General features: G+C 36.6%; 2 protein-coding genes across 5 annotated transcripts; both read right to left on the bottom strand.

Annotated features, from left to right (window-relative positions):
- Nucleotides 1-1,238: 1,238 nt before the first annotated feature.
- On the bottom strand, nt 1,239-3,949 carry LOC122037001. 2 transcript variants are annotated; one of them, XR_006127486.1, is made up of 3 exons: nt 3,574-3,949; nt 3,271-3,475; nt 1,239-3,162 (listed from the first exon to the last, which is right to left on the bottom strand). XR_006127486.1 is itself a non-coding variant. In XM_042596450.1 (2 exons), exons 1-2 carry the CDS (start codon nt 3,283-3,285, stop codon nt 2,725-2,727), a joined length of 453 nt encoding a protein of 150 aa, XP_042452384.1. In that variant the 5' UTR covers nt 3,286-3,567; the 3' UTR covers nt 1,239-2,724. The 2 variants fall into 2 exon arrangements, 1 of the variants encoding a protein (XP_042452384.1); XM_042596450.1 differs by lacking the exon at nt 3,574-3,949 and having other exon boundaries at nt 3,271-3,567.
- Nucleotides 3,950-4,615: 666 nt separating this feature from the next.
- LOC122037004 lies at nt 4,616-10,036 on the bottom strand. 3 transcript variants are annotated; one of them, XM_042596456.1, is made up of 4 exons: nt 9,648-10,036; nt 9,345-9,549; nt 8,909-9,236; nt 4,616-6,576 (listed from the first exon to the last, which is right to left on the bottom strand). In XM_042596456.1, exons 2-4 carry the CDS (start codon nt 9,357-9,359, stop codon nt 6,485-6,487), a joined length of 435 nt encoding a protein of 144 aa, XP_042452390.1. In that variant the 5' UTR covers nt 9,360-9,549; nt 9,648-10,036; the 3' UTR covers nt 4,616-6,484. The 3 variants fall into 3 exon arrangements, with proteins under 3 accessions (XP_042452390.1, XP_042452392.1, XP_042452391.1); XM_042596458.1 differs by having other exon boundaries at nt 4,616-7,875; nt 9,648-10,034; XM_042596457.1 differs by having other exon boundaries at nt 4,616-6,098; nt 9,648-10,034.
- Between the last annotated feature and the right edge of the window lie 10,747 nt (nt 10,037-20,783).

The raw sequence follows: 20,783 nt of genomic DNA, 5'->3' as shown, positions 1-20,783 counted from the left end.
GGGTTGCTGATCCATGTGGACCGTCCCATGACAGACTTGGGTTGGACAGCAAATCAAAAAAAAAAATTCAAAATTGGGTTGTGAATTTATGTTGAAATATATTTATTTTAGTAAAAGTTGTAATTTTTTTACCAATTGCTATGACTAATATGCTTAAATATGAAATCAAGAATCTAAAATCTTATTAAAGATTTTTTAGACATGTTTATTTATGAAATCATCGAACTAGATAAATTATAAGGATCATTTTTTTTAATATTTTTTATTTTTTTATGGGTTGTTCATCCAACTCAATCCATTTTGAGTTGGTCTCAATTAGAGATTTTCCAACTCACTTGGTGGATCTATATATCCAACCCACCCTATAAGATGATAAATTTTTAATGGACTAACCTGACCTACCTAACAACTCTCCTCGGCGATAAAAAAAACTTTTCATCTCCTTCGTATATAGTTAATTGCATCTTTAAGTTAAACAAACTTATTTGTTGGTAAATCAAATAATTGCTATTTAAATCAAGATATATCCCTTTGATTAATTTGTCATTAACAAAAAATTTAATTATAATTGTAAAAGCATCCAAAACAAAAAATGGGTAATATATTTTGATAAAATAATTTATTTAATATTTTTTCAAAAAAAAATTCCATGAAAATATAAACGTCGTCCTGTTAATCCATTTATACGGCCAAGTAAATTACTATAAGAGAATGCCCATGAATCCACAATCAAATGATAAAAGCATCCAAAACAAAAAATGAGTAATATATTTTGATAAAATAGTTTATTTGATATTTTTTTCAAAAAAAATTGCCCATGAAAATATAAACCCCGTCCTATTAACCCATTTATAGAGTCGAGTAAATTATTATAAGAGAACAGTCATAAATCTACACCTGCAATGGGATACAATTCGATTTAATGGCAAAAGCATCCAAAACAAAAAATAGATAATATATTTTGATAAAACAATTTATTTGATTTTTTTTAAAAAAAAATTGCCCATGAGAATATAAACCCCGTCATATTAACTCATTTATAGGGCCAAGTAGCTTACTATAAAAAAAACTTCATGAATCCCCACTTGTAATGGGATACAATCTGATTAAATGGTAAAAGCATTCAAATCAAAAAATGGGTAATATATTTTGATAAAATAGTTTATTTGATATGTTTTCCAAAAAAAATTACAATGAGAATATAAGCCCCGTCCTGTTAACCCATTTATAGGGCCAAGTAAATTACTATAAGAACGGTCATGAATCCACAATGAAATATAAACCCCGTCCTATAACCTATTAACCCATTTGTAGTGCCAAGTAAACTACTATAAGAAAACGGTGAATCCACACCTGTAATAGCATACAATCTGATTTAATAGTAAAAGTATCCAAAGTAAAAAAAGATAATATATTTTGATAAAATAGTTTATTTAATATTTTTTTCAAAAAATTTGCCCATGGAAATATAAACTCCGTCCTGTTAACCCATTTACAAGGTCAAGCAAATTACTATAAAAGAACGATTATGAATCCACAATCGAATCAAAAGGCTCCACATGTGTCTCACCTGCAATGAGATACAATCATTTAATGGGAAAAACATCCAAAACAAAAAATAGGTAATATATTTTGATAAATAATATATTTGATATTTTTCAAAAAAAATTGCTCATGAGAATATAAACCTCGTCCTATTAACCCATTTATAGGGTCATATAAATTACTATAAGAGAACGATCATGAATCCACACCTACAATGGGATACAATTCGATTTAATGGTAAAAACATCCAAAATAAAAAATGGGTCAATGAGGTACAATCTTATGTAATGGTAAAAGAATCCAAAACAAAAAAATAGGTAATATATTTTGATAAAATAGTTTATTTGATATTTTTTTAAAAAAAATTACCCATGACAATATAAACCCCGTTCCGTTAACCAATTTATAAGGTCAAGAAAATTACTATAAGAACAGTTATGAAGCACAATCGGATCAAAAGGCTCCACACACATGTCTTAGCCCTCCTTGTAATGGGACACAAACCGATTTAATGGACACAAACCCCGTCCTGTTAACCCATTTATAGGGCCAAGTAAATTACTATAAGAGAATGATCATGAATTCACACCTGCAATGAGATACAATCATTTAATGGCAAAGCATCCAAAACAAAAAATAGGTAATATATTTTGATAAATAATTTATTTGTATTTTTCAAAAAAAAATTGCTAATGAGAATATAAACCTCATCCTATTAACCCATTTATAGGGTCATGTAAATTACTATAAAAGAACGATCATGAATCCACACCTACAATGGGATACAATTCGATTTAATGGTAAAAACATCCAAAATAAAAAATGGGTCAATGAGATACAATCCGATTTAATGGTAAAAGCATCCAAAACAAAAAAATAGGTAATATATTTTGGTAAAATAGTTTATTTAATATTTTTTTAAAAAAAATTACCCATGAGAATATAAACCCCGTTCTGTTAACCCATTTATAAGGCAAGTAAATTACTATCAGAACGGTCATGAATCCACAATCAGATTGAAAGGCTCCACACGTGTCTCAACCCTCCCTATAATGGGACACAATCTGATTTAATGGACCGCAATTACACGGCCGCATCACTGCGGTAGTGACCCGGGGATTTTCCTGGATCCTAGAATCCTATCACTTCATCTCATGGGTATACTCCTAAGTCATATAGCTAAATTTTATATTGATCGAAGAATTTGGAAATTTTAGATGTGGGACTAAACATCAACCCGTAGGAATAATCCATCGGCCTCCTAGCAATTGATTCAACTGAGGTCTTACCATGAGCACCACGGAGCCGCACAAACCGCCGATGCAGATCCTGAGACCAGCACCTCCTCATCTTCCTAGGCTGCTTCTGTTGCGAATGCAAGCCACAGTGTGTGCCAGGCGCCGCCACCGGAGATGCTTCCAGGGATTCTTTAGTACACTTACGGCAACTAACTGGATGGTTATTGATGGCCGGAGTCACAAAGCCATGAGTGATCGCGGTAGAGCACAGAGAGAGGTCAGACAACACAGCGGCAGACTCATCTTCCGCCTTGGAGCTGTATAGTTCCAATACCGGCAGGGACGCGTCTCCGCCGTTCCGAGAATCACATACTGATTTCTGCAATCGGAACCAAAGGAATCCATTAAGAGCAAAAATCCTCCGAGAAATGAACAAAGATTCAATTTTTTTTCCCAAATAAATGGCAAAGAATTATGTATTTCCGACCTCTTTAAAGTTCATCTTATCATGTTTTTGGTATCTTTACTTTCCTCGCGGATCCAGAGTTGGAACGAGCTCGTCCAGTTCTTCTTATCTCTGAAATCCGAGCTACTCTCGTTGATTTTGCCCTTAATCGGCATGAATTCCAGGAACACACGCCGGAAACCCTCGGCGCGGAACCGATCGATCTCCCTCTTCAACTCCTCGATCACTGCGATCGAAATTCCCAAACAAAAGAACACTAATTTTAACCTAAAAGGATCCTGGCGAAATCAAATAAGGGAAGGACAGAAGGGAGGAGCATCGGACCGCCCTCGCAGACGAGACGCATGCAGAGAGGGAGCTCGCGCTTGAAAGCTTCGATCTTGCGCTTCTCCTCCTCCAAACTCTTAATGGACTCCTCCAGCCGCGACACCTGCCGCCCTCTCTCCTTGCTCTCCGTCACCGCCTTCTTCATGAACCCGACAGCGACAGGCCGCATAGCGTACAGCTCTAACTCTGATCCCATCTACACCACCGGTGAACCCATCATCGCCGCCTCCGTCTCCGTCTCCGTCTCGCTGGGATGTAAGGATGAAGAAACGAGAAATAAGGCGATTGATTTATAGACGAACCGGACCGGTCCGGTCCGGTCAATCGAGCCAAGATTCCCGGCGACTCGTAGCGATGAGATCTCGCGGCGCCGAAATGCCGCTTCTCAGTTCTCCGGATTTGGACTCCTTTGTGTCCTATTTATCATTTTTTAAATATATTGTCGATTATGTTTATTTTATGTGATTATTAATTTCTCTCTTGTTTTTTTTCCTAGGAAACAATTTTCCTTTGATTTTCTGACTTTGTCAATGGTCAAATAAATCAAGCTCGTGAAATCTATTTTTTATATATATAATTGAAATTCGTTAGTGTTTATATTAATTTGGTTATTTTTTTCAATATTATCATGGGTAGGTGATGAATTGGGAATCTCAAAAATTTAGATAAAAATACTAATATGGTATCCTATCCTTTTTGGAATCGTATACTTTTGAACCTATATATTTATTTTTATCTAAAATTTTAAATATATACAATTATAAAATATACATAATCAAGTCACTATAAGAGGATCTACATTAACTTCTTTAAATATAAAATTTATTTTAAATTTTATATTTTATGTAAAAAAATTTATATCAATTATTCTATTCATTTTCTAAATTTATATTTAAATTTAAGTTAGGTTTAGTACTCTTTTGACCAGGATTTCATCCTATCCGTACACTTACAGGTCCAGTCTAGTCTAGCCGCAGAGAGTTTCTTTGTCGTGCTGTTCCTACAAGCGCTAAGCAAGAACAGTATCGAAGTTGACTTCTAGTCCAAGGAAAAGTATTCTATAGATCTATTCCATACATCTATCCAATTTACTTACAAGACACCTCCTGTGAAAGGTCCTCTAGCACATTTTGCATGACAAAGTCCTGAAAATCTGCAACTTGGTAAGGTATAATCAGAATGCCTCCTTGTTTATCAGCCACTGAAAGAAGTGCATTAAAGTCTCCAAGTAAGATCCAAGGTGTTTTCGATCTGTACCAATCTCATTGAGACCCTCCCATAGGGTTCTCCGATTTCTGATGTTGAGCAGCCCATAAATGAATGTAATGAGGAAAGTTTTCTGTTTCATTTTGCAAAATAGACTACCATGAATGTATTGCTCATGCAGTTCCTCTATGTCAAAATTAACCTTCCGGGGGTCCCAAATAACCAGCATTCTACTTATAGAAGAGTCCTCCTTCATGTGATGTTTCAGTTCCAAGTGCTTGAACCATTTGAATTTCTTTCCTTGAAAGACTTTCTCTGTCAATTTAGTTTCCAAAATACCCATCACTGTGATTCTGTGTTTCAGAAAGAAGCTCTGTACTTCGTTCTTTGGGGGCTTGGTTAAAGCCCCTCACATTCCATGAGGCTAGCTTCATGTGGAGATAGACGGCCTTGGCCACCTTGCCACTTGATTTCTAGTCTGAACTCTATCATCCATACCGTCCACACTGCTGGGCAGGGAGAGGCCGGATTTGTCTTCTGCTGCCCCTCTCTGTTTGGTTGCCAAAAACCTATTTTTCCTCTGACCAGTGGCTCCTTTTGTTCTTAGGCTGAGAGGGGTTTGGTGGTTGTTGATAACTTGCTGTTTACTGGCTTGTGACTTCTCTAGATTACCTTTGTTAGCTCCCTGCTTGACTGTAGAGTCCAACTCAATGTCATCTGCTCCCGGATCATGCAAGAATTGGTGATAACTAACTGTTGGTAGTGCTGAAACCAGTTGAAGCATTTGCCCTGGTACACTGATGTGTGCTTGACTTGCAGGTAGCTGTCTTTTTACAGCTCTAGCCCGAGTTTGCACTTCCACTGTTGCTCTTGATCTGCCCCATTCCCAGTGCCAATGTTGCTTCTATCTGCTGAGCATCCACCATTTTTGCTAGAGTCTGATTCTGATTGCATTAAGTTGATTGTCTTGTTCACTTTCATCTTCCAATTCGGTGTTCCTTGTAGATTGGTTGTTCCCTGATATATCTTCAGCTTGGTTTATAAGTTGGCTACAGGCTCAGTATTCTCCTCATCTTCGTTTGCATTTCCAATGATCTGATGAGTTAAATTTGCTTGTGAGGATGCTCCATTGCTTGCTGTTCAGAAGTGGCATGCTCGCCCTTGGTTGCAGTTTCTGCATTCCCTGATGGCATCAATGTCACATTGCTATTTAATTCATTCTGAATGCTTCTAATGTAATTCCCATTCTCTGGAATTCCCAGCAGTTCATGTGGCAGTTCCTTTGATACACTGTTACTGTGTTGGGAGAGTGAAGGCTGCATATTGACTAATTATTACAAGTGAAGGCTGCATATTGACTAATTATTACAATAAGTCTCGCATCATGTCTATTAGACACAAACAATCTAATGTCGGGGATTTATGGGTATTTAGTTGAATTTAAAACTTACACAGGAGATTTATGGGTATTTAGTTGAATTTAAAACTTACACAGGATTTAAATTCAATTTACAGTCGAAATGATCTGAGCAGATAATCTCAGACTAACAGCAAGGACTGATTTCTGTAACACAGCAGAGCTGAGCGACAGGACAGGTCTGCAGAGCGGTAGAGCAGGTCTGCAGAGCCACAGACCATAGCAGAAGACTAAGTCTGTAGAGCGAAAGAACAGGTCTGCAGAGCGGCAGACCAGAGCGGAAGACTAAGTCTGCAGAGCAGTATGACCAAGTCTGTTTGAGCAGGTCTGCAGAAAGGAAGACCAGGTCTGCAGTGGGACAGACCAGGTCTGCAACTCTGCAACGTTACGGAAACCATAAATAAGTAATATAAGAGAACAGTCATAAATCTACACCTACAATGGGATACAATCAGATTTAATGGCAAAAGCATCCAAAACAAAAAATAGGTAATATATTTTGATAAAATAGTTTATTTGATTTTTTTTTTTTAAAAAAAAATTGCCCATGAGAATATAAACTCTGTCATATTAACCCATTTATAGGGCCAAGTAACTTACTATAAAAAAACGATCATGAATCCCCACTTGTAATGGGATACAATTTGATTAAATGGTAAAAGCATTCAAATCAAAAAATGGGTAATATATTTTGATAAAATAGTTTATTTGATTTTTTTTCCAAAAAAAATACCCATAAGAATATAAGTCCCGTCATGTTAACCCATTTATAGGGCCAAGTAAATTACTATAAGAATGACCATGAATCCACAATGGAATATAAACCCCGTCCTATTAACCCATTTGTAGTGCCAAGTAAACTATTATAAGAAAATAGTGAATCCACACCTGTAATGGGATACAATCTGATTTAATAATGAAAGTATCTAAAGCAAAAAAAGATAATATATTTTGATAAAATAGTTTATTTAATATTTTTTTCAAAAAAATTGCCCATGGAAATATAAACTTCATCCTGTTAACCCATTTATAGGATCAAGCAAATTACTATAAGAGAACGATTATGAATCCACAATCGAATCAAAAGGCTCCACATGTGTCTCACCTGCAATGAGATACAATCATGTAATGGCAAAAGCATCCAAAACAAAAAAAATAGGTAATATATTTTGATAAATAATTTATTTGATATTTTTCAAAAAAAATTGCTCATGAGAATATAAACCTCGTCCTATTAACCCATTTATAGGGTCATGTAAATTACTATAAGAGACCGATCATGAATCCACACCTACAATGGGATACAATTCGATTTAATAGTAAAAACATCCAAAATAAAAAATGGGTCTATGAGGTACAATATGATGTAATGGTAAAAGCATCCAAAACAAAAAAAAAATAGGTAATATATTTTGATAAAATAATATATTTGATATTTTTTTTAAAAAAAAAATACCCATGACAATATAAACCCCGTTCCGTTAACCAATTTATAAGGTCAAGTAAATTACTATAAGAACAATTATGAAGCACAATCGGATCAAAAGGCTCCACACATGTGTCTTAGCCCTCCTTGTAATGGGACACAAACCGATTTAATAGACACAAACCCCGTCCTGTTAACCCATTTATAGGGCCAAGTAAATTACTATAAGAGAACGGTCATGAATCCACACCTGCAATGAGATACAATCATGTAATGGCAAAGCATCCAAAACAAAAAATAGGTAATATATTTTGATAAATAATTTATTTGTATTTTTCAAAAAAATTGCTAATGAGAATATAAACCTCGTCTTATTAACCCATTTATAGGGTCATGTAAATTACTATAAAAGAACGATCATGAATCCATACCTACAATGGGATACAATTCGATTTAATGGTAAAAGCATCCAAAATAAAAAATGGGTCAATGAGATACAATCCGATTTAATGGTAAAAGCATCCAAAACAAAAAAAAAATAGGTAATATATTTTGGTAAAATAGTTTATTTAATATTTTTTTAAAAAAAATTACCCATGAGAATATAAACCCCGTTCTGTTAACCCATTTATAAGGCCAAGTAAATTACTATCAGAACGGTCATGAATCCACAATCAGATTGAAAGGCTCCACACGTGTCTCAGCCCTCCCTGTAATGGGACACAATCCGATTTAATGGTAAAAGCATCCAAAATAAAAAATGGGTCAATGAGATACAATCCGATTTAATGGTAAAAGCATCCAAAATAAAAAATGGGTCAATGAGATACAATCCGATTTAATGGTAAAAGCATCCAAAACAAAAAAAAATAGGTAATATATTTTGGTAAAATAGTTTATTTAATATTTTTTTAAAAAAAATTACCCATGAGAATATAAACCCCGTTCTGTTAACCCATTTATAAGGCCAAGTAAATTACTATCAGAACGGTCATGAATCCACAATCAGATTGAAAGGCTCCACACGTGTCTCAGCCCTCCCTGTAATGGGACACAATCCGATTTAATGGACCGTAATTACACGGCCGCATCACTGCGGTAGTGACCCGGGGATTTTCCTGGATCCTAGAATCCTATCACTTCATCTCATGGGTATACTGCTAAGTCATATAGTTAAATTTTATATTGATCGAAGAATTTGGAAATTTTAGATGTGGGACTAAACATCAACCCGTAGGAATAATCCATCGGCCTCCTAGCAATTGATTCAACTGAGGTCTTACCATGAGCACCACGGAGCAGCACAAACCGCCGATGCAGATCCTGAGACCAGCACCTCCTCATCTTCCTAGGCTGCTTCTGTTGCGAATTCAAGCCACAGTGTGTGCCAGGCGCCGCCACCAGAGATGCTTCCAGGGATTCTTTAGTACACTTACGGCAACTAACTGGATGGTTATTGATGGCCGGAGTCACAAAGCCATGAGTGATCGCGGTAGAGCGTACAGAGAGGTCAGACAACACAGCGGCAAACTCATCTTCCGCCTTGGAGCTGTATAGTTCCAATACCGGCAGGGACGCGTCTCCGCCGTTCCGAGAATCACATACTGATTTCTGCAATCGGAACCAAAGGAATCCATTAAGACCAAAAATCCTCCGAGAAATGAACAAAGATTCAATTTTTTTTCCCAAATAAATGGCAAAGAATTATGTATTTCCGACCTCTTTAAAGTTCATCTTATCATGTTTTTGGAATCTTTACTTTCCTCGCAGATCAAGAGTTGGAACGAGCTCGTCCAGTTCTTCTTATCTCTGAAATCCGAGCTACTCTCGTTGATTTTGCCCTTAATCGGCATGAATTCCAGGAACACACGCCCGAAACCCTCGGCGCGGAACCGATCGATCTCCCTCTTCAACTCCTCGATCACTGCGATCGAAATTCCCAAACAAAAGAACACTAATTTTAACCTAAAAGGATCCTGGCGAAATCAAATAAGGGAAGGACAGAAGGGAGGAGCATCGGACCGCCCTCGCAGACGAGACGCATGCAGAGAGGGAGCTCGCGCTTGAAAGCTTCGATCTTGCGCTTCTCCTCCTCCAAACTCTTGATGGACTCCTCCAGCCGCGACACCTGCCGCCTTCTCTCCTTGCTCTCCGTCACCGCCTTCTTCACGAACCCGACAGCGACAGGCCGCATAGCGTACAGCTCTAACTCTGATCCCATCTACACCACCGGTGAACCCATTATCGCCGCCTCCGTCTCGCCGTCTCCGTCTCCGTCTCCGTCTCGCTGGGATGTAACGATGAAGAAACGAGAAATAGGCGATTGATTTCTAGACGAACCGGACCGGTCCGGTCCGGTCCGGTCAATCGAGCCAAGATTCCCCGCGACTCGTAGCGATGAGATCTCGCGGCGCCGAAATGCCGCTTCTCAGCTCTCCGGATTTAGACTCTTTGTGTCCTATTTATCATTTTTTAAATATATTGTTGGTTATGTTTATTTTAAGTAATTATTAATTTCTCTCTTGTTTGTTTTCTTATTTTTCTTTGATTTTCTGACTTTGTCATTGGTCAAATAAATCAAGCTCATGGAATGTATTTTTTATATATATAATTGAAATTCGTTAGCGTTTATCTTAATTTGGTCATTTTTTTTCAATATTATCATACGGTGGTGACGGATTTAGAAATTTAAATATGAAAAAATAATTTTTACATAAAATAAGGGACGATATCCTTTATCTTTACTGATGAAATTCCATAATACTAAAAGTTCCACTAGACAATGAGCTCGTTGGGCTGACAGAGGTTTGGTGGTTGTTGATAACTTGCTTACTGGCTTGTGACTTCCCTAGATTACCTTTGTTAGCTCCATGCATGACTGTAGAGTCCAGCTCAATGTCATCTGCTCCCAGATCATGCAAGCATTGGTGATAACTTGATGCTGGTAGTGCTGAAACTAGTTGAAGTATTTGCCCTGGTATACTGATGTGTGCTTGACTTGCAGGTAGCTGTCTTTTTGCAGCTCTAGCCCAGGTTTGCACTGTCCACTGTTGCTCTTGATCTGCCCCATTCCCAGTGCCAATGTTGCTGCTATCTGTTGAGCATCCACCATTTTTGCTAGAGTCTGATTCTGATTGCATGAAGTTGATTGTCTTGTTCACTTTCATCTTCCAATTCTGTGTTCCTTGTAGATTGGCTGCTCCCTGATAGATCTTCAGCTTGGTTTATGAAGTTGGCTACAGGCTCAGTATTCTCCTTATTTTCGTTTGCATTTCCAATGATCTGATGAGTTAAATTTGCTTGTCAGGATGCTCCATTGCTTACTGTTCAGAAGTGGCATGCTCGCCCTTGGTTGCAGTTTCTGCATTCTCTGATGGTATCAATGTCACATTGCTATTTAATTCATTCTGAATGCTTCTAATGTCATTCCCATTCTCTGGAATTCCCAACAGCTCTTGTGGCAGTTCCTTTGATACACTGTTTCTGTGTTGGGAGAGTGAAGGCTGCATATTGACTAATTATTACAATAAGTCTCGCATCATGTCTTGGTGCATAGCAAAGGTATTGTTTAGGTTTTGTTTCTTCCTATTGGTAAGTCGCTAATGCACAGATTTGGTCACTGGTTTGGGCAATTTGAAACCCACCCTGGACTTAGTCTTTTGTATTACTGGCCAGAAATGCTGCTTTTGTCGCTTCTCATGGTAGCCACGCTATGGATTTCTATGCTCACTACTTTTGTAAAGTGTGTTGGTATGGCAAGACTGAGTGTCATGTAGCTATTGCTTCCCTGTTCCATTTCTAGTCCCAAACATTAGTCCTTTATCTTGTTTTTTTTCCAATTGGTTGTGTCCCTGGTCTTTGAACCTGCCGTATTCCAAATGCTACTCACTGACAGTGCTGCGGCTGTGGAGTTGAAGCCCTTTGTGCAGTGGAATCTGGAGCTGCAACTTTTTGTATCTGCTGTTCAGTTGTCTCAACACAGTTGGAGCTGACTGCAATCAGTTATTATGCCTGCTGCACGGTTTATTTAATTTGGTTCACAACTAAATCAAGTTAGTTCATAACTAATTCATAATTAAACCAAATATGATTCAATTCTATCATAAGAGATGTAGTTCATCCACGCTTCCATCATGACAAATATTTTTATATTCGTCTTATGTATGGTCCAATCAAACATTTATCTCTTGATCTAAGAATCATATTCTTTAACTTGTCTTACATCTTTTAGAAACTCGTTAATACGTGTGACCCAATAGGTTTCCAGTTTATTTTAGCCTTTCATAATTAACTACTTAATTATAGAATGATCATGAGTGACACCTGCTAGTACATCATGATCCCCAATTAACCAGAAAATTATAGTTGATTTTATAACTAATTCTAAACCTTTCAATAGCTACAGTGAGTCGTACCTTATTTCTTTCATTCATCTTATACTCACTTGGTTCAGAACATGGTCTATATGTCTGTCTCCACTAGACTGACTACGTCATACCTAGCCTAAGTAATACATCCTCGTTCTATGGATTCAAATTACTCGTACATGTGTACAAGAGTCTCGTACTCTTAACATGTGATGATTTGGTCATACACTTTGAATAATAATCTTAATGAGTGACCATAGGATATATATTTCCTCGCAAAGAGCCGTGAATTCTCTATGGGCTATTCAAATATCTTCGGGTATTTCGACTTATATCCAATCATCCTAGGTCCACACCTCAATGAGGTGCTTGTTTAAGATGTCAAAGTATAAGTCTCTATGACCAAAACGACTTGTATACCACAAGTCAAAGGAAACTTGCACTCGAACTACAGTAAGAGCTTCACAGATATATATATATATATATATATATATAATCATATGAAGTCTTACAGCGAATCACTTCAATGAACTAGTTACCATAACTATCATTCACGTTTAACTCTCGACATCCCAATATCTCCAGTCAATGAGAAAATAATTGCTTAGCGAACTAAGAAGTATAACTTGTGCTAGTCTTACAAAATTGATGATGTCCGAATGCATCAATTAGACTACTAGGGAAATTCTAATACGTTTATAATTATAGATATAGAGATAATCTCTAGTTGTGATCCAATTATAATTTCTCTCATGCTATAAATTGTATTGCGGACATTCAGTAAATGAGTTTAAGACAATTAAACATATAATATACACTCAAATAATGAATATATATTTAGTAAAAACCATAAGATGATTGCCTTAGAATATCCCTCAAATTCTAAAAATTTATTGTAGCCCACACACAGTTTTAGAATAGCTTCAAAGCTAATTTGTAGATCAAGTCCTCTGCAATCAGTTAAGGTGATAGGGATACAATTAGACAATGGTTTAGTGACGTCCACTTCCACCAAGATTCTTACAAAGATAACCTTATCTTTGTCCTCTGTGACGCTATCCGTGTAAAGGGGATTGTCTACCTTTGAGGCCACTTTACTAAGTCTCGAGGTAGTCCAACAGTCTAGTGGCAACCTAAATACTTGTATCTATAGTGGTACCTGACTTTGTGATTCAATCTAGAAACTAAAACATGGTGGCTTATGTTTCATATACAGCGGACAACCATGCACCACATATAGGCCTCCTTGCAGCAATCAAACAACATTCTCCTTTGTTTCAAACTTAAAGACCAACCAGGGCATGTGGTGATGGAACATCTTGTGTGGTGCCCTCCATCTCTATGTGAGGTCCATGAGCGCTTGCCATCCTAAAAATCGGCCAATGAATCGACCAATAAGATATTGACCCATGGCATTTTCAATAGGTTCCATGTCTTTCAGTGAGAGAATTGCCCTGTTTCCTTATGCTTGTACTCTATTTAGCGCCATGTCACCATTATAGTGACGGTATCCTTAAAAAGGTCCAACCAACATTTCACAAGCCTAGGGTTCACAGGGCCCTCCCTAGGATCTATGATAAATGCTTCCTTATGCATTCGCTGCTCCTAGGCCGTGGACTAGCCCGTGACTCGCATTCGGGCCATCCTGCCAATACAAGGTTCCTGGCGAGGAAGATGTACAGTACTTTAAGGGTGCGTTTGGTTCAAGTCATCATGTATAACCTTGGTTATGTGATTACCAGATAATCACATAACCAAGGTTATAGGGAATAAAACATAACCAAATGTTGTTTGATTCAACTTAGGTAATACAACAAAAACTTATTTGTTTGAAGGATTTAATGAATACCCTAGTTTAATATTTTACCGTATTACCCTCAGTTACAAAATCAACTATACATAATATTATTATTATTATTATTATTTATTTTTATTTTTTTATTTATTTTTACTTTTCTTTTTCCAGTATATTTTTTTACTTTTTTATGTGTTTTTTTATTTTTTTAATGTTTTTAAATTTTTATATTATTTATATTTTTATTTTTTATTTTTTTACATTTTTTAAATTTTAATTTTTATTTATTTATTTTATTTTTAATTTTATTTTATTTTTAAAATTTTTATAATTTTTAAAAAAATTTAAAATTTTATAATTTTTTTTTATTTTTATAATTTTTTAAAATTTTTAAATTTTTTAAAATTTTTTAACATTTTTAAAATTTTTATTTTTTATTTTTAAAATTTTTATTTTTTTAAATTTTTTAATTTTTAAAATTATTTATTTTTTTAAAAAAAAAATTTAAAATTTTTTAAAACATTTTTTAATTTTTTACATTTTTTAATATTTTTTTACATTTTTTCTCTTTTTTTTCATGTTTTTTCTTATAGGAGGATATTTTTGATAAAAAAATTCGTTAACCCCGGAATCAACAAAAACCTTAGTTTTCTGAAGTTTTCTGATTCCGGGCTGCATGACCCTTTTGCTGACGTGTCGAGCATGGAACGTTACTTGGGAATCATCGAATACCTAAACCAAACAAGGTTTTTATTGATAACCTTGAATGGATAACCAAGGTTATCAAGAATAATCCCGAACCAAACACACCCTAAGGGTTTTGACCGATTGGCTCAAGGGGGTCCACTTCAGTTCAAGCTAATTCCCCGTTGACCCACTCCCTACAGCTGGTCTACTGTAGAGGGTGCTATAGTGGATTTTAAGTTAAATGGGTCATCTCGCATTATTGGACCCGTTCCAGCTAACCTGCTCCAATACCGATTTGAATTCAAATTGAGCTCTCACCTACCAACTTCGGTAACTGGGTAACCACGTCATGTAGTTGGCGGTGTTCTGATTGGCTTGCAAGGTTGGATGAGACAATAGTCCGATGGCGAGATTGTTGAATGTCCATAGTCCACTTCGTCTTCTCCGTTTACTCCAGAGATGACGTTTCCTCCTCCACACAGCTAAGATGCAGGCACATGACTTCCTGACTGTTGACTGCTTCTATGACTCCGATGCACTTCTTCGGTTCACTGCCACTGCCTGTAGCTACCACCCAGGACCGTATTTCGATTACCGACAACACATAGCTTGGCCTTCCAACCTCAAGGTCGTACATGCAAGCTGACATCCCTTCTTTATCGTATGATCCACAGATAGAGCGATGTTGCGATTAGGATTGTGTGGGTGTGCAAAAACTATTAAGTACCTTAGTATTCTTGTTATTCTTTTCCAGTACTCAACACTAGGATTACTCATGTATCTACTCAGTTTACTTACTGTGTAGGTTAAGTCTGATCGTGTACAACTCGTCAGGTACATCGGACTTCCAATACTCGAGAGTATTTTATCTGAGAGATACTTGTTAGTCCTGATGAGACCGGCTAGATGGGGTGAATAGCTTGTAAGCACAATCTAAAACTTTTCTTTTACTATCATTATTACTAAAGACAAACACCTGTTAGATAAACAAAAATAAATGTATAAAAGAAATAAGAAACACATAAAGTTACTTAGTTACAACCGAGGAGGTTGTTAATCCAAATTGATTAAAAGCTCACTAAAATCTCCTTTATTGAAGGTAGAGTAGCCTCTTATAGTAGTTAAGTATAGACAAGATGAAAATGAAATTACTAAGTGAAAGTACATAGTTGTTGCTGAGTGTTGTATTGAATTATGAGGTGTAGTGCTCTATTTACAGTCTACTAGTCGAGTGTAGCGGTTAGCTAACATGACAGCTCAGAGCACCTAGATTAGGTCCAGGCGCTTGGATTTGGTCACCTCGATCCACTCTGCAACAACTCTCCAATAAGGTTTTATCGATACCAAGGCACCTGGGCCTGGTTCGAGTGCCTTGAGGCTTGCTGGCGTGGCTCTAAAGGTGATCTTTACTGCAATCATTTGCTGACTTGGCCAAGCTTATTCGAGCACCTAAACCTAGTTCAGGTGCCTAGAGTCTGGGTGCCTAGAGTCTGGGTGCCTAGACCTGGTCTAGGTGCCTAGACCTAGTCTAAGTGCCTGGACAAGTAAACTTTGTGTTGACTTGTTCGGTTGCTTTTCTAGTCGCTTAGGTGATTCTCTGGCCATTCAAAGTTGAGCTCATCTGAACCCAACTCCGACCTTCTCCTCAAGCAGTCTTCCTCCCCTGCTTCTCATCCCTCAAAAGCACCACGCGCTTCTTTCTTGTCTGCCAATGTACTCTTTCGTAGCTCTTCATCCTCGGATGCACCAAGTCCGTCGACTCGCTTCCCGTGTCATCCTTATTTCTCGCTGCATCTTCCGCTCGAATTCCTATGTTCCTAAGTCTCTGCACACTTATACATAAGGTATCAAATAATGCAAAATCTAACTTGATTTGGTTAATCAGATCAAAACCAATCTGGAGTACTTACAATACTTTCTCCTCGATTCTTCGATAAATGTTGACAAGTATCTATCAACATTCATGCCAATACAGTATCATCCTTAGTGAATTTTTCAAAAATCTTATCCATATAATGAAACTGACTAAGAATAAGTCCTTCTGTTATTTTAAGAATTTTGATTCCGAAAATCACACTAGCTAGGTCCATGTCTTTCATGTTAAATTTCGAGTTCAACATATCTTTAGTAGATTTGATTATCTTATCATTACTTTCAATGATAAATATGTCATCTACATATACGCACAAGATGATATAGTCATTTTCTGTGATTTTCATGTAGACATATTTATTACATTCATTGATCTTAAATTCATATTCCTTCATAGCATTATCAAATTGTTCATATCACTACTTTGGTGTCTGTTTCAAGCCGTACAATGACTTCACCAATCAATAAATCTTATTTTTCTACCCGGCACAAAAAATCCTTTAGGTCGTTCTATGTAGATTTTTTCTTATAAATCCCCATTTAGAAAGGTTGACTTTACATCCATCTGATGTATTAGCAAATTCTATAGAGCAACGATAGCCAACAATACTCTAATGAAAGTTATTCTCGACACCAGAGAATATGTATCAAAGTAATCAAGGTCTTCTCTTAGTCGGTATCATTTAATTACCAGTCTGATTTTTTACTTATCAATCATGTCATTTGATTTCATTTTCTTCTTTAAAATCCACTTGCAACCAAGTGATTTACTTCCTTGAGAAAAATCCTATAAACGTCAAATGCAAAATTCGGGTATCATGCTTTTACACCTCTATGCACAAAGGAAGTTTAAAATTTATTTTATGATTTAACAATTAAATCAAAAGAATATTCATATGTATTTTCAAAAACAAACATGAACATGATCTTTGAAGTATGCATTGTAATATAATCATTCAAGTAAGATCGTTGAAGCATAACAAAAATAAAGTATCATCAGATTGATTCATCTAATGTCAATTTAAATTTTTTATTTAGACATGCAAAACTATCTAATTTAAACATACTAGATCATTTAAGTATAATCTAAATAAAACTATTTATATATGCATCAATATACAAATGAATCAAAACATAAGTGAAAACATACATTCCAAATAGTCTTTGTTTGGGGATGACTCCAACTATTTTGGGTTTAGCAAAATAACTCTTCTTTATTTATCTTGAACTTGTACTTTCTCCGTCTAATCAGGTCTACAATTAGAGTCCCCTTTCCAACACTTAATCATACTAGAGATCAAGTGTCATTTTTGTCAAGACGCTCGTAGCGACACAAGAAGATAAGGAAGATTTCTATCCTTTTCTCTTGAGAGGGGGGTGGCAACTTGAAAGAAGAACACTTCTCTTCTTACTCCAAGGTGTTGGGGTTGCAAGGTTGCAAACATAGTCCCATATTGAAAACACATGGAAAAGATCATGAGTTTATAAGAGAAAGATATCTCCATTGGCATGAGGCCTTTTGGGGAGAGCCCAAGAGCAAAGCCATGAGGGCCTAGGCCCAAAGTAGACAATATCATGCTATTGTGGAGATATCTAAATTCTTTTCGATCCTACAATTGGTATCAGAGCCCGGACTGCCACAAGGTTTAACCGCCGACTGTGCACAAGAGCTATGGTCTGATTGAACCATGTCAGTACAATATTGACCTCGAACAAAGAAAGTGGGGGCTCCTATGTTCGGATCAAGAGGACCAGACACCAGGCAGGAAGTCCTAGTTGCGGTTAGGCAAGGAAGTCCTAGTAGGTCGGGTAGACCGAGGGGCAGGAAGTCCTAGTTGCGGCTAAGCAAGGAAGTCCTAGTAGGTTGGGTAGACCGAGGGGCAGGAAGACCTGGTGGGTCAAGGATCGGACGTGGGAAGCTCATGGTCCTTTGTTTGAGGGGGGGATTGTTGGGGTTGCAAGGTTGCAAACATAGTCCCATATTGAAAATACATGGAAAAGATCATGAGTTTATAAGAGAAAGATATCTCCATTGGCATGAGGCCTTTTGGGGAGAGCCCAAGAGCAAAGCCATGAGGGCCTAGGCCCAAAGTGGACAATATCATGCTATTGTGGAGATATCTAAATTCTTTTCGATCCTACACAAGGATGGTCACTCTCTTTATATAGCCCATCGACTCTGTAAGAAAGATGAAGAGATGTGTGTCTCTTCATCTCTCTAAGGAATATGAAGAAACAAGTGTCTCTTCATCTATCTAAGGAAGATAAAGAGACATGTGTCTCATCACCTCTCCAAAGAATATGAAGATGAAAAGATAAGTGTTTAACAAATTAAACCTAGTCATTTTCTTTCTTCCATCTTAGCCAATTAGATATTAGAACTTTTCTAAATATTAACAATAATATTTGATTAAATCAAACTTTAGTTGTTAATTCATTATTTGATCATATCAAACTTTATTCACTAAATTCAACTACTTGAATTTGACTTTTTCAATAGAAAATATAGAAACCAATATTTGTGTGCCCCTCAATAGTTCAGGGATACAGCTAGCCGTGAGTTCACAATTCTTCATGATTCAGGATAATACTCGTCCTTTATGAGCATACCCTTAATAACCCCATCCAATGATCACCTACTTGATTATAGGATGTCAGAACTAATTCTGATTAGCACCCAACGAATCATGATAAGAGAGTCTAACAACATCACTCCATAACTCTCTAGGTATCACTGAATAGTGCTTGTAAAAATAGTCGATTATAGTTAACTTACAGTCTAGTTCCTTCATCTCATATATCCCAGTTAAATTTACAACCATTGGTATATCGAGGGTTGTATATTAATTCGACAGTCATGTGATGTATCTTATAGTGATATCACATGTGCAACCAGGAAATTCCTTTCCTAAAGCACATCTTACAGTTCTGCTCAAAGACTTCATACACTATAAAACAATACATTATATAGGATATCCACACCTGTGGGTGTGTGATACATCCTTAACTAAATACACTAACTCTAATATATTTTGTTACTACACTCAATCTCATCACCTGATAACCCTAATAAAGTCGGTAAATGAGTTAAAGTATAGTCCCAACATATATAGTCTCAGTATTATTTCGGGTCATAAGGACTGCTAGTGTACAATTACAACCAAAGACTTATCCACTCGATAAATGATAACCATTTGGAAAGTTCGTATGAGGGTTGTTCGATGAACTCATCGTATAAGCATCCATCTGTATGCTTGAACATTTCTATATCCTTACCAATGAAATATGATACACTATATCACAGATGCTAGTCTCAAACTTGAACAACCTTTTAGCCTTGTTTATTAGGCGACCTAATTGACTAGAAATATGTTTAGAATATATAGTGAATATTGATATATTTCATGATAGTCATCATATGTACTATCACATCTCACTATAGTATATTCAAGGACTTTATCTATGCATCTAGTATGGTTATAACGATAAAACAAATATCATATTTAATTGAATTATATTAAAATAAACGATGTTTATTTACATGAGTTAATAAAGCCCTAGCTAACAGTTGGCTTGCAGGACACCTATTTTAACAGATCCACAAGTTCTCATGTATGACTTTACAAGATAGCGGCTATCTTATATGTAATTGTCTTCATCTAGTGAGATCCATTAGAAGAGCTTACTACGTCTTAGTAACTATGGGGTTCACTTTTCAACATGAAAGTGATAAAATCCGTACCATAGGATTTTTCTACCCGAGTTCTTTTACTTCGTTTAAGCTCAACCTCACTAGTTCATCATTTTCTTCTTCTTTTTGTGTTTTATATGCCCATTTTGATAGGCTAACTTCTGTTGGTGTAATCTGTATGACTTTAGATTTTATGTTTAAGCAAAAATTTAAGTTAGATTATTCGTTATATTTGATATACGCTTGTGAATGTGTAGGATGCAAGTATAACAAGGCAAAGTTTAAGTGTGATCTTGGTAAAGGAGAAGTCTAAGTGGAGACTTGGCAGTGTAAGTCCAACTGGAATCTTGGCAACGTAAGTCCAAGTCTGACTTAGTAAGGATGAAATCCTGGAGTGACGAGCTCTTGGCAAATGTTGAAGTCCCGGAGGTGAGGAGCCTCTTAGCAATGAAAGATTTGACAATTAAGACAAGACCAACGGAAACTCTTGAAGGCAAGGCATGAAAGATGGGAAAGTATCCGAGGGACGCAAGACTAAGGGAAGATGACAAGAAGGCAAGGTCGAGAGTTGTGCGAATGAGGACGAGTGCATGAATGATTGTACTAGGGTAAAACCTTAGTGTTAGGGTTTACCAGTCAACTAGTAGGGTTCAGTCGACTGGGGAGTTGACTGGGAGCAAATAAAATATTTCTGTTCACTCAACCCATGTTGAACAGTCGACTGGTCTTAACACCAATCGACTGGT

The sequence above is a fragment of the Zingiber officinale genome, unplaced genomic scaffold, assembly GCF_018446385.1.
Source record: "Zingiber officinale cultivar Zhangliang unplaced genomic scaffold, Zo_v1.1 ctg229, whole genome shotgun sequence".
NCBI classification, from domain to species: domain Eukaryota; kingdom Viridiplantae; phylum Streptophyta; class Magnoliopsida; order Zingiberales; family Zingiberaceae; genus Zingiber; species Zingiber officinale.
This window is presented reverse-complemented; position numbering and strand designations above follow the sequence as displayed.